Source organism: Protomyctophum bolini (assembly GCF_963924005.1).
Source record: "Protomyctophum bolini genome assembly, chromosome: 12".
Lineage (NCBI taxonomy): Eukaryota > Metazoa > Chordata > Actinopteri > Myctophiformes > Myctophidae > Protomyctophum > Protomyctophum bolini.
The window spans coordinates 22,014,555-22,028,182 of NC_137873.1; the positions used below are offsets into that span (position 1 = coordinate 22,014,555).

At 43.4% G+C, this 13,628-nt stretch overlaps 1 protein-coding gene across 2 annotated transcripts in view; it reads left to right on the forward strand.

Annotated features, from left to right (window-relative positions):
* Positions 1–13,628, forward strand: part of yeats2 (YEATS domain containing 2) — a 35,546-nt gene that overhangs the window by 9,415 nt on the left and 12,503 nt on the right. For both annotated transcript variants that reach the window (XM_080778142.1, XM_080778143.1), the window contains exons 9-17: positions 75–119; positions 199–370; positions 2,165–2,392; positions 3,585–3,752; positions 5,862–5,953; positions 7,721–7,909; positions 10,956–11,187; positions 11,528–11,689; positions 12,456–12,562. In XM_080778142.1, the coding sequence (XP_080634268.1) occupies positions 75–119; positions 199–370; positions 2,165–2,392; positions 3,585–3,752; positions 5,862–5,953; positions 7,721–7,909; positions 10,956–11,187; positions 11,528–11,689; positions 12,456–12,562 (1,395 nt within the window). The remainder of the gene's footprint in view (positions 1–74; positions 120–198; positions 371–2,164; positions 2,393–3,584; positions 3,753–5,861; positions 5,954–7,720; positions 7,910–10,955; positions 11,188–11,527; positions 11,690–12,455; positions 12,563–13,628) is intronic.

Here is a 13,628-nt window from a genome sequence, read left to right on the forward strand (position 1 = left end):
TAGCCTGATCCTAGATAAGTATTTGTTATAAAAACATCTGTATGTAAAGCTCCTTCTGTTTTCTCTCTCCACAGTTGGACAGAACCTATACGGGTCTACAGACACTGGGGGCAGAAACTGTAAGTTGATCCCACACATTTGCTCTCAGTTTCTTCTCTCTTTCTGTCTTCCTCTGTTGATGGGCTCTGTGTGTTGCAGGTGGTTGATGTGGAGCTCCACAGGAACTCTCTAGGGGAAGATTATGTCCCTCTCCCCTCGTCCTCCAGGTTGTACCACAGAGCAGCCAGCCCCTTGTCATCTTCTGTGACGCAGGCTTGTGGACGCGCCATCTCTCCCAGCACACACTTACAGGAGTCCAGCGTTGACAAAGGTGAGATGCAGGGTCTGCAATAAAAATATACTTTTAAATAAAACATTCTCTAATCTTGTGAGCTTAACTAAAGTTCTTACACTGTCCATCTCAAATTGCATTTAGTCGCTCTACTCCAATGTAAGGGGTGTGTGTAAAAGAGAGATACGAGATGGACATACTGTACATGTACACAGGGCTGCACCTGGAGATCAAATCAAATCAAATCAAACTTTATTTCTAGAGCACATTTACAAAGACCAGAAGGTCAACCAAAGTGCAATACGATAATGAGGTAAACATACAATCAACACAAGTAGCATAGCAAAACAAAATCAAAGCAACACAAACAGTACACAGTTTAATTAGGTCAAACATTGAAAGCCAGGGAGAAGAAATGGGTTTTGAGTAAAGACTTAAAGGCCTCTAAGGAGTGAGCAGACTTAATATGAAGGGGCAGACCGTTCCAGAGATGTAGCTTGATATGCATGACGGGTGCCGGGGGGACATGTCTGGACTCTACCACAAGTCAACAACGTTACTTCTTGGCAAAGTTCAGAATAATGAGAATATGAGAAAGAGGAAAGCTAAAGGTCAAAATGTACTGTTGAGGACTACTTAGAGGCTTATGGCTTATTAGTGGATAATGGCAGGTATGGGAGAAGTCATAGAAAAAGGGGACTCACTAAAAAGCATCTGTTACACGTGCTGGACAGTTGGCAGGACATGGCAGTGCACCTTTCTAAACAAGGCAGGCTGGTGTGCACCAAGCGAGCTGCCAGGCCCACCAACAGCCCATGGTCTCCAGAGACGACATCTGTGGCGTCCACGTTTTTGAAGTCACATATACAGTACTATATGTTAAATATGTTTTGTTCAGAAATGTCTACATTTATTAATGTCGCTAGATTAGCCTTGCTTGACAAGATGATCTAATACACCACTGTGTGGTGCAGGATGTAAGGGGTGGTGGTCCTCATTTTACGAAGAGTGATAGGGAGTACCATTGGAAAAAGGGAGACATGTGTGACTGGAGAGGAGAGACAGAGAAAGTCGAGGTGACTACATAGTGGTTTAGGATAGGTAATAAGCACTGATGTCTGTACGAAATACTTGCATCTACTTTCTTTTCCACCAAATAGCTGTTTCAGCTCTTTCAATATGACCTAGATTTTCATGCCAAGTGTAATTGGCATCTGAAATTCACTCTCTTTTATAGGCTTTTCCGAGGGTAAAACTTTCAACTCAATACTCATGTGAACCAAGTTTCTCTCTTCTTTTTTTTTTTTTTTTTTTTCCGTGGGCATTTTTCTCCAAAAATCTTGAGACATTTTTTCTCCTGAGAGAAGTTAATGTAAACCTTGGCAGAGGACTTTAGCGAGTGCGTTTTATGTGTGCGTTGCAGAAAATGAAGGCCATGTATAAAGTGCCAGTGCTATTGAATGATGTCACTTTCATCACATGCTGGTCCTGCACCCCACACCATTACTCATTACTGTCCTCCTTCCCCTGCTCTCTCAAGTGAGCCAATTTTCTGTTTTCCCCCCAGTTCTTTCATCCTTTTCCTCCACGGGCCAGTGAATTATTGATGAAGTGGGTAATCTCTCTCTCTCTCTCTCACTCCCACTCTGCCATCTGATATACCTGACTCTACCATGCTCCTCTTCCCTTTTCTCCTTTGTGTCTGCCCCCACATTACATTACACATTACTCTGTGCTCTATCTGTGTGTGGCAGGATGAGTCTCTCTAATTACTCTGAGATGAGGTTCAGTGAGTTTTAATGATCCATGCTCAATACCCGCCCCCCCTTCCAGGTCTCATCAAGTCAGAGCCTGGGAGGTCTGCGGTGGCGCACCACGGCGAACGCACCCCTACCAGACCCAAACCGGGCGACAAAATCACGCTGGGCTCCCACGGCAACTCCGCCTTCCAGCCAATCACGGCGAGCTGTAAGATCGTCCCTCAGGGACAGGCACCCAGCCCCGTTGAGTCCCCAGGGAAGTCGTTCCAACCAATCACCATGAGCTGTAAGATTGTGTCGGGTAAGTTTCCCAAACAGTGGGTTGGGACCCATTTGTGGGTTGCAGACACGCTTTTATGGGTCCCTTTGTTTTCCCCAAAAAAGAAAAAGAAATTAATTGTTTTTTTTGGGGGGGGATTTTCAGTAGTTTCATGAATATATTTTGTCTTCCCTAAATAACAACGAAAAATGCATGTTTTCTTATAGTCCCTCCAATTGTAGCTTTGGAGAATTAAATAAAAGCAAAGGAATGCATCAGCACACAGCATAAATACAACCAAGAGAGTTGGTGAATTCTAGTATAGTATTTAATTCTGATTGCTGCTGGGTGTTTTGGAGTCTGACCTTTCTGATAGTGAGTATTGTGCAATTTCGTCCACTCAAAAAATACATAAACACTCCAGTAGACAAAATGTTGTAACTTTACCTAAAGTACTTCTGTTCACTTAAGTAAACTATAAAACCCACTAAAACAATTTCTCTCAGAATAGCATTCCCCTTAGCAAGGGGATCAGCCCTGGTACTTGTCATGGTCGTGTGGGATGCGAGAGGAGTTTCCCCTGTGGACTCAACCCAGACTCAATGACCAACTTTCTGTGGTTTCTGTCTTCTTTTATTTCTCTGCAATTTGAACACACTGATGTTCACCTACTTCACCTGGTCTGTGGGCATCTGGGCCAACAGGACTCAGACATAACCATAACCCTAACCCTACCATATATAGGCATGTCACTATGACTCGGGCATAGCCATATACAGTACAAACCAGATTTACTCCGGCGAAACCCCTACCCTTTCACTTCCCAAACAAAATCAGGAAGCCAAAATCGCCATTACTAAATCAGTCTAACAAACTTTCTTTCTCTTCATAAGCGTTATTACATTTCATTGGTTCAATATTTTTGAAACGTCCAACACACAGATGTGATTTATGAAAAGAAAAAAGATGGCTAAACAGGTGGAGTTGGCTGCTTTTGCAGATACAGTAGTTTGAGGATCCAATGGAGTTAGGAGGTTTTTGCTGAAGCACTTTTTAATACTTTCCATTGGTTCAATATTTTATTTTATTTTAACCAACACTGACGTAAAGGGTTTTCAATAGCATTTATTTTAAATCCAAACGTCAAAAATGGAGTTAATTCGTTCCTTCCGGACAGCAATGAAAGTGCGTGCGTGCGTGCGTTATATAATATAATATAATTTCCTCCTCCCAGGTTCTCCCATTTCCACACCCAGCCACTCCCCACTGCCCCGTACTCCCTCCAACTCGGTCCATGGAAAGCAGGGCTCCGGCTGCTCCTCTTCCTCTGTGCTCAACAATCCTTACATCATCGTGGACAAGCCGGGCCAGGTCATCGGCATGGCTGGCACATCCTCCGCAGGTACTCCACTCCGCCTACAATGTGCCAAGAGGTTCCCAGTGTAGACGGGTAGAGCCAAGCGGAGAAGGTCTTAAAGCCGCCGCCCACACACAGAATATGAAAGCGGCTCGGTGAAGTGCAACGGCGCTGATGAAATTCAAAGCTGCCGCTGGGCTAGTTTTCTTGCCTCCTACACACACTCACGCGCGCACACACACACACACACACACGTGCATGCACACACACACACACACACACACACACACACACACACACACAATATGTGTATGTGGCTTGGTCCTTCTCATCACTCTGTCTTGCATCTTTCTTCCTGCTGTCTTTCTCTATTATTTTTAACCACCTATTTCCCCCTTATTCAGCAATATTCTCTTTTCTTCCTCCTTGTGGTGTGAGTGTTGTACAGGAATGTATGTGTGTTTGAGTGAGAGCGAGCGTGTGCGTCCTCCGTCTCCCTTTCCTAAATGGTGACGAGGTGTGATTCAGCAACATCTTTGGCCGCATGAGAGGTTTCCATGGTGACCGGGCCGCTGCTTTCCCATGGTTAGGGTTATCATAGATGAGATGAATAGGTGCTGGATGGCATTGAAGATGCAGGCAGGGATTAGGGTTATTATCATAGATAAGAAGATGAATAAGAGTTGGATAACATTGTGTATGCAGGGACTATAGTTATCTGTTGCTATGACGGATTGCCATCAGTTGGATTCTTGGGGTGATAGCTTATTTGTATAGGCATACAATCAAGTTTGACGTTGGTAATTGTATATTAATGATCTCTGAACTTGGCTTTCCGATAACAAACTTTTCATTACGCCTGGGAAAAGCACAATCCATTCTTTTTTGGGTACAATTCCAACCTCAGTAAGTCCTGGGGCTTCACGGTCAGAGATGGTAATCACAAGCAAAGATGAAGCCACCTATTAGGATAGTATTTTGCATAACAAACTTTGACGTGTGAAAAGAAGTCCTCAAAAGTGATCATGAAAGTCAACCAGATAACACGATTTTGGAAATTTTGCACCGAGGACTCGTATTGACTATGCTTCCACCTCATGGTTAACGAACACTCCCATATCACCAAAAACAAAACGGACCTCTCAAAACAAACTGAAGACTGCTAAACGTTCACCCCAGGACTCGGGTATCAAGTATCCAAGTCCAGTTCGTCTAGGACAGGTGAGTGGGTTCTGGGGGGTTATATTTGCACATATGTTCTGTCCGAGGGCAGGATATTAAAGCTGGTGCTTAGGGTATGAGTTGAGTGATCTGGTCATTTAGCCGCTGTTGGATGGAGCACTGCTCCCCGCAGAGCTTGGACCCCAAGGTTAAACTTATCACCCTCGACAGCTTAGCTTTCCTTGCAGCAGCAATTCACATTCCACTCAGGAAGGCCTCCGCCTCTCACCCACTCGGCCACATTCACACTCCGTCCACGAATGCACGCCCCCCAGCTCCTCTGGCTTTGATATTCTGTCAGGCAGAATAATGTCCATGTGGGCGTTGGCGCTGATTCAACACTCGCAAACAACTTTTTGTGCAGCAAGTAAAGGGATAAAGTTTAACATAGTTTCGGTCCACTCTTGGAGCTAACCCATCATGGCCAGACTAATATCACTACGTAGAAATTAGTCCAAGGTGCAGATTACAAAAAATGCCTCTGGTGATTAACCTGTTTCATATTTGCATGCTGGTTCCTGATTGGTGCCCCACAACTTTGCGGGCAGCGAAATCCAATCACAACCGAGTGGGGCCAGACTGATCTGCTGAGGGCTATTTTTTTTGTTGCCCTGGCAGATTGGTCTGGTTTCCAGGCTAAGCATCACTGAGACTAGCAAATTGAGCTACTTCTATCCATCTGCTAGAACAGCCAAAGATTATCTATGGCACTGGTTCTCAACATGGGGTCCTTGAGGGGGTTCCAACTTCCATGGAGTCTGATTGATTTATTGTCACGGACATGTACACAAGTACAAACATTTGATCGTATAAAAACTATAAATCATATACGATCAAAATTGTAAATACATTCATGTATCTAGCTGGTATTTGGCAATCTCTTTGGGAAAGACTTTAACCTAATTAAAATGTGGTTGTAATTGTCCCCCACAGGAAGCCCTTCAGCCAAACAGTCTTCTGCCCAGGGCACTCGCTCTCCGGCCCCCAAAGTTCACACAGGCAGTTTCCTCTCCTCGGGAGTGAAGGTGAGTTCGTACAGTCTTGTCGTCGTATCATATCGAACAGTTGCATTCCCTGCTACAGTTAAAAATTAAAAAATAAAGAAGAAAAACCATCCATCTGCTGATCGTTTCCAGCGCCTCGCGTGTGAAAGTCGTTCCTGCAGGAACTGCTAACGAGGTTGTGCGATATAAATAGAGCACCACGGTGCTATCTTCAGCAGATGTGAGCGCCTTGGCAAGCCACTTAAATGGGACATAACTCTGAAGTGGGGTGGGGGGGGGGGGGTTCATTGCACAGCGAAATGCATAGTTGTGTATCACCTTCCAACAGACAAATTCCTGCAGGATATGAAATCCACCCACTTCCCACCAGATGTAAAAAAGAAAACGTAATAATAATGCATAATCTGAGATAGAGTTTTCAGCAGTTATTGCTGAGATGTAGGGATGTCACAGTTAAACTTAATCAAGGTCTGAGGATTGCGTCTGCTGCACACTTTACTGGTGGTAAAAAAACCCTGATATTATTGAGCAACATTTTGGGTACCTCCTCATAGAAAAGTATTTTAAAGAAATATAGATCTTACTCTGCAGTATTCAGTTTAGTGTTTGTTTGTTGTTTGTTTTGTGTTCTCCACTTTGTTCTATATAGATGTGTTATCCCGATTGATCCCAGGAGCACCTTTTTACTATTTAATTTATTTATATATATTTATACCTGCACACCTCCTGAGCACCTGCTTGCTTCCTTGCCTCTTAACTATTCATTATTATAAAATAATATATAGTCCATAGACTTGGTTGGCAAACGATTTAAGTGCTCTAAACAAACTTTAAAAATTACACTCGTGTGAACTTGTGAAGTGAGGGGCACTTCTTATGATCGCACATCATCATGACGTAAAATAGACATATTTGCTCAGACACTATGACGTAAAATTCTCCATTCATTGTCAAGGGAAATTTAATGTTTGTGTGGACAAAAATAGACACTAAGCCGATTTGCTCAGACACATGACATAAATTCTCCATTCATTGTCAAGGGGAATTTAATGTTTGTGCAAGACGAAAATCGACACTAATAGCTGAACATCACACCCATGTGAAGCCTTTAACATGATAATGAATTATAGATCTACATGATCTCACATGGCGGTAACCACAGTGACCGTGCTGCTACCGAATAATAGACACCCAAACACACACAGTCACATGTTGGAGCGGTTAACACCGCTCAAAAAGTAAAATAAAAAGTTGTGTAATACGTCGAACCAGTAGTTTTGATGTCGTTGCAGCCTGCAGGTCATTATGAAGCAGGAGCCAGTAGTTTTGGTGTCGTTGCAGGTCATTATTGATTTATTTTTTTGTAGCTTAAGCCTTTATTTTATATATTTTTATAGAGGGACAGACAGTAGGCTGACAGGAAATGGGGAGAGAGATGAGGGGGGGTGACATGCAGTAAAGGCCATCGGCATCGGGAGTCGAACCCGTGGCACACTGCCAGACTGGATTACCAGCCAAGGTGCCTGGACGTTGCAGGTCATTATCTATCAGGAACCAGTAGTTTTGCTGTCGTTGCAGGTCATTATCAAGCAGGAACCAGTGGTTTTGCTGTCGTTGCAGGTCATTATCTATCAGGAACCAGTAGTTTTGCTGTCGTTGCAGGTCATTATCAAGCAGGAACCAGTAGTTTTGGTGTGGTTGCAGGTCATTATCAAGCAGGAACCAGTAGTTTTGGTGTGGTTGCAGGTCATTATCAAGCAGGAACCAGTAGTTTTGGTGTGGTTGCAGGTCATAATCAAGCAGGAACCAGGGGAAGTACCTACTCAGCAGCAGCAGATGGTTTCCACGGTAACCGCCCAGCAGCAACCTGTCGCCACGGCAACGCAGCAGTTTGTCGCAGTGAAGGGGGGTCACGTGATCTCCATGTCGCCCCAGAAACAGACAGGAGGAGGGGCCACCGGGGCCACATCCAGCAAGGTTACACACACCACACAGTCACACACACACACACACACACACACAGTTTCACGTTTGTATACTGTACTTATGAAGACTTTTAGGACGCAGATTTTAATAATAGCATTTCAAAACTAAGTTTTGTCATTTTTTACCTTGACCGTGAAGCCAAAAATGTATTGATTTGAATACTTTATTAGTCAGAAGTTAAAACAGTGCAGAGGCTTGACATTAAGGCTTGTCTGGTTGTCCGGGAGAAGTAATAAATCTTTCCGGACAAGCACATTAAAATTTTACTCTGGCATTATTGTCTGGCTTTCCTAATAATCACCTTTGAAATATTGTTAATATCCCTAGAATGTCTGTGATCTTACATAGATTTCATGTATTCCAAATACACAGCCAGATCGGTGCGCACGGTTAGCAGACTGACCACGTCGGCATTTAAACTTGTAGCACTGTTCTCACCTTAGAGTATATATGAATAGAGACGGCACCGGATTCCTCCTCCCATCCACTTGCATTAAGTTGCTCAAAAGCGCATGAGGCGATTTCACTCCTAGGAACAAGTGCATTCTGGGATGGATTGCCCCAATAACATGAACGCGCTGGATGTTGACTATCATTGTGCCGTTTGTGCGCGTTCACGTATGAAACATTCGTTCACGTGACATGGCCCCAATAACATGAACGTGCGCAATGATAGTCAACGGACCAGCGCTGGCTCGAGCTGCAATACCAAATTCGGCCACTATGTCCATTTCGCCTCAGGGTTTCCTCCGGTTGTCCTTTATGGAGCCATTTCAGGGCCAAAAGTTTTGATCATTTATTAAAAACAGTTGACGAAAAAACATTTAAATTGAAGTGGAAAAATAAGAATTGAAACCGAAAGTCTCACATTTGTATCTTGAACTTTGAAAAATAAAAAAACGTATTCAAAAGTTTTTTTCAGTTCAAATTGATTTGAATCTAAATATATTTAGATTTTTGAGTAAATTATTATTTTTCAGTTTCAGATCTTATTTTTACGGATTCAAATCATATTTTTACGGATTCAAATCTTTTTTTTTCGGCTTCAGATTTTATTTATTTTTTCGCCTCTAACTTTTTTCACTTTCAGGTCGAAAACTTTTACGTCTTGTTTTGGCCCTGAAGTTGCCTGGGGGCGCTGCCTCAACCGAGAGGGGCGTGGAATCCTGATTGACAGGTCCCCCCCTGTGTAGAGTGTAGAGGCCTCTACTCTCTGTGTTGCTCCATGCCACCCAGCGTTGGGCAGAGGCCTCTACTCTGTGTTGCTCCATGCCACCCAGCGTTGGGCAGAGGCCTCTACTCTGTGTTGCTCCATGCCACCCAGCGTTGGGCAGAGGCCTCTACTCTCTGTGTTGCACCATGATGCCACCCAGCGTTGGGCAGAGGCCTCTACTGTGTTGCACCATGATGCCACCCAGCGTTGGGCAGAGGCCTCTACTCTCTGTGTTGCACCATGATGCCACCCAGCGTTGGGCAGAGGCCTCTACTCTGTGTTGCACCATGATGCCACCCAGCGTTGGGCAGAGGCCTCTACTCTGTGTTGCACCATGATGCCACCCAGCGTTGGGCAGAGGCCTCTATTCTCTGTGTTGCACCATGATGCCACCCAGCGTTGGGCAGAGGCCTCTACTCTGTGTTGCACCATGATGCCACCCAGCGTTGGGCAGAGGCCTCTACTCTCTGTGTTGCACCATGATGCCACCCAGCGTTGGGCAGAGGCCTCTACTCTCTGTGTTGCACCATGATGCCACCCAGCGTTGGGCAGAGGCCTCTACTCTGTGTTGCACCATGATGCCACCCAGCGTTGGGCAGAGGCCTCTACCCGAGAGGGGCGTGGAATCCTGATTGACAGGTCCCCCCCCTGTGTAGACTCTGCCCAACGCTGGGTGGCATGGAGCAACACAGAGAGTAGAGGCCTCTACACTCTACACAGGGGGGGACCTGTCAATCAGGATTCCACGCCCCTCTCGGTTGAGGCCGCGCCCCCAGGCAACTTCAGGGCCAAAACAAGACGTAAAAGTTTTCGACCTGAAAGTGAAAAAAGTTAGAGGCGAAAAAATAAATAAAATCTGAAGCCGGAAAAAAAAGATTTGAATCCGTAAAAATATGATTTGAATCCGTAAAAATAAGATCTGAAACTGAAAAATAATAATTTACTCAAAAATCTAAATATATTTAGATTCAAATCAAAAATACATTTGAACTGAAACTTTTGAATACGTTTTTTTATTTTTCAAAGTTCCAGATACAAATGTGAGACTTTCGGTTTCAATTCTTATTTTTCCACTTCAATTTAAATGTTTTTTCGTCAACTGTTTTTAATAAATGATCAAAACTTTTGGCCCTGAAATGGCTCCATAGTCCTTCTCTATTCATATATACTCTATGGTTCTCACCCAGTAATTAATTAAAAAGTCAGATATTGTCCTCATATCCATTTTAATGTTCTGGAAGAAAATGTGTGTTAAGTAAAATATTGCCACTTTTCCACGAGGAAAAGCTGGACTGAAATGTATTTTGGGAACAGTAGATATTTGGGAAGCACAAACGTATGGGGCACACAATTGATAAGTTTGTTGCGATAAGTGTGGGGTAATTGATCACACCACCTATTTTGTGGGCCCCATACATTTGTGCTTCCTAAAGTAAATTTTGATATGTTCAAAATGCACTCATTCCGGGTCCCTTGCCGGAGAGAATGCCGACTGTGTGCAGCTCATGGAAAAGTGGAGATATTTGACTAAATACACGTTTTCTGCCAGAACTTTCAAATGAATATGAAACTGGTCCCCAAAACGACTCCAAGTCTTAAGAATTAATTATTGGGTGAGTGAACCTAACCTCGTATGTATAACCAAAACTTAATTGTAAACTCCCCAAATCTGTTTTAACTATAAAACAACCACTTCTCTTGTGAGGACGCTGTGTATTTATCAAATTCTACTATACTTGTGGGGACGTATAGCCTTCACAAGCACAGTAACACAAGTACACTATTTTCTGAACAGTATGTTGTTTTTGTGGTCCATGCTTGCAGATGTTGGGCATCCCTGTTGGTTCGACACTCCAGTCAGCAGTCAAGCAAGTGGCGATCAGCAGTGGTCAGATTCTAGTGGCCAAGAGTGGCCCCTCTGGCTCCAAGGTGATGGGTGGCAAGCAGGTCGTGGCCCAGGGTGTCGCTAAGGCCATCGTCAGCGGAACGAGTGGCATAGTAGGTCCGCAGGTGGTCACCAAGGCATCTGGCGGTTCGGGAAGCGGGAAGAGTGGAGGTGAGAATGCATATCTTATCTAAACTCGGCACAACATGTTTGGAAACTTAACTTTGGTCCATTATTTCTCCACTTTATAATACCAATTGGTATTTTATTTTATATCATTTTTTAGATAATTTGATATAAAATAATATTATAATAATATATCCTGCCTTTATTGTAGTATTGTATTTTTTTAAATATTTTAAGCTCTTTAACAATTTATTTGAGAATCCCTTTAGAAAAATAATAATCGTGTGCATCTAAATGTACTGTATTATTCCTGGCCCTTCTGTCGATTGAGGAAAAGGATGAAACATTAATGTCTCTATTTCTGCTTTTTCACGTCTGAACTCAGTAATGGCAACTCTCCAGCTACCTGCCAACAATCTGGCCAACTTGGCCAACCTGCCTCCAGGCACCAAGCTATATCTAACCACCAATAGCAAGAATCCCTCAGGCAAGGGCAAGCTACTGCTGATCCCACAGGGAGCTATCCTCCGAGCTTCCAACTCAGCAGGTGCTTCATCTTGTCTTTACTCTCTTGCTGTTTGAACACATTCCATGGCAGTAGAACAAGTATTCTTGGTTAAAATTGGCTTCCTACTGTATGTTTGAATAATATTAGTTACAGCTAAAAGTTGATAAAGCAAAAAGTGGTATGCTGTGCCATGTTTTGTACGTCATCATTTTGTGAAAAGCAGGTGATTGGGATATACAGTATTGGAACCACCCATCTTTCCATTGCCCATTAGCGGTATTTTTACTCTTTGCAAACAATATATTACTGAACGGTTCTGACAAAGTGACTCTTATTTATTGAACCTCTGTGGTGGGGTTTCAAAGTGGGTCCGGAGTCCGGACACTGCCCCCTGGATGGTGAGTCAGCCGAACTGTCATCTGTTGGACAACATAACTGAAGTACTGCAGGGCTTAAATCTTTGATACTGCTGGTGACGCCATATAGAGTTGCACTGGGTTTTCAGAGGCTGTTTTGTAAGGCTGGAAACACCCAGACGTTGAGGGAGATAACAGAAGACTGTTAATACCTTCAAACAGTTATGCAAATATATACGTATCTGTGGGATGTTTGGTAAAACGTGATCTTCTGCAGCTTCAATATAAAACTATTCAAATCAGATTTGTTAACATCTCGAGATCACAAACCCCCATATTGACACCACTTTACAGCCATAGTACACAAGACGTTAAGCCAGAAGTGTCAGCGGCTTCTTTATGAGGTTGAAGGCTGATGATGTGTGATCATTGTGTGCATCTGATTTTAGGTCAGCAATCCCAGAACAACAGCTCGTCACACACCACCTCCACCTCCTCCAGCAGTTTACCTTCCAATCTCTCCTACACATCGTATATACTCAAACAAACCCCACAGGTTGGTACAACACACACACACACACACACACACACACACACACACACACACACACACACAGCATTTTCTATTCTTACTCTTCTTCCTCTCCCTGTCGCTTTTATTTTCCCTCCCTAGCTTTGATGTCATTCTTGAAAGTCGTCTGTCACAGCATCATGTGCAGAGTGGCATAAACCCACTCTCTGCCCAAAGAAGGCTTAGGCACTCAAGTTTGCACGTTATCCTGCTAATGCCTATCACAACACTTTATATAACACCTCCAAGGCTTGTGTATAACACAAGCCTTGTTTTTAAACTATATCCCCTCGTAGGGTGTGAAAGGGTACACGCATTAAATCTGTGGCTGTCTATGGATCTGGTTGTTTTTCATTTCGTAAAGTTAGGTTCTATTCTGGTGCAGTCGTGGAGCCTGGTGTAACTTTAATTAGGTACATTCATTACTGTCGCATTGATCTCCTAGTCAGCTGCGTTGTGGAACAATGCTGTCTGTGCATTTCAAGCCAATGGATCGTAATAAAGTCTCTGATCCAGAGAGGCCTTGAGCTGCATTCACACCATATTAAATCACACCGTGGTAAAAAAATAATAATCATGATGTATGAATCCCTCTCTTCAGTTATATTCTGTGAATTTGATAGCGCATGATGTCTATGGCCAGTTTATTTGTTGAGCGTGGTAAAACAAGCGAGCACAATGAGTGAGACAGACAATTCTCTCTCTTTCACTAGTACATTTACATAGCAGTCAGAATACAGCAATAACAAACTACTTCTCCAACTGGGTCATGTTACTGTATTGGATGTCACTATGTTTGCTTTGGCCCAAATCGCTTGAGTTAAACTTTTTTTCAACTTGCCCGGGTCACACTTAACACTATTCGTATTTGTATTCCTATTGAGGCGTAGACATGAAATATCGGTTATATGTTGTTTTGTTACATTGACTAATATATATTTAGGACTGCAACTAACTATTATTAATATTTTCTGTGTGTGTCACACTGAGCCGCTAATCTCATGCACAGCTGGCCCAATCGGCGTGTAACCTTGCACGCACACCCTAGTAG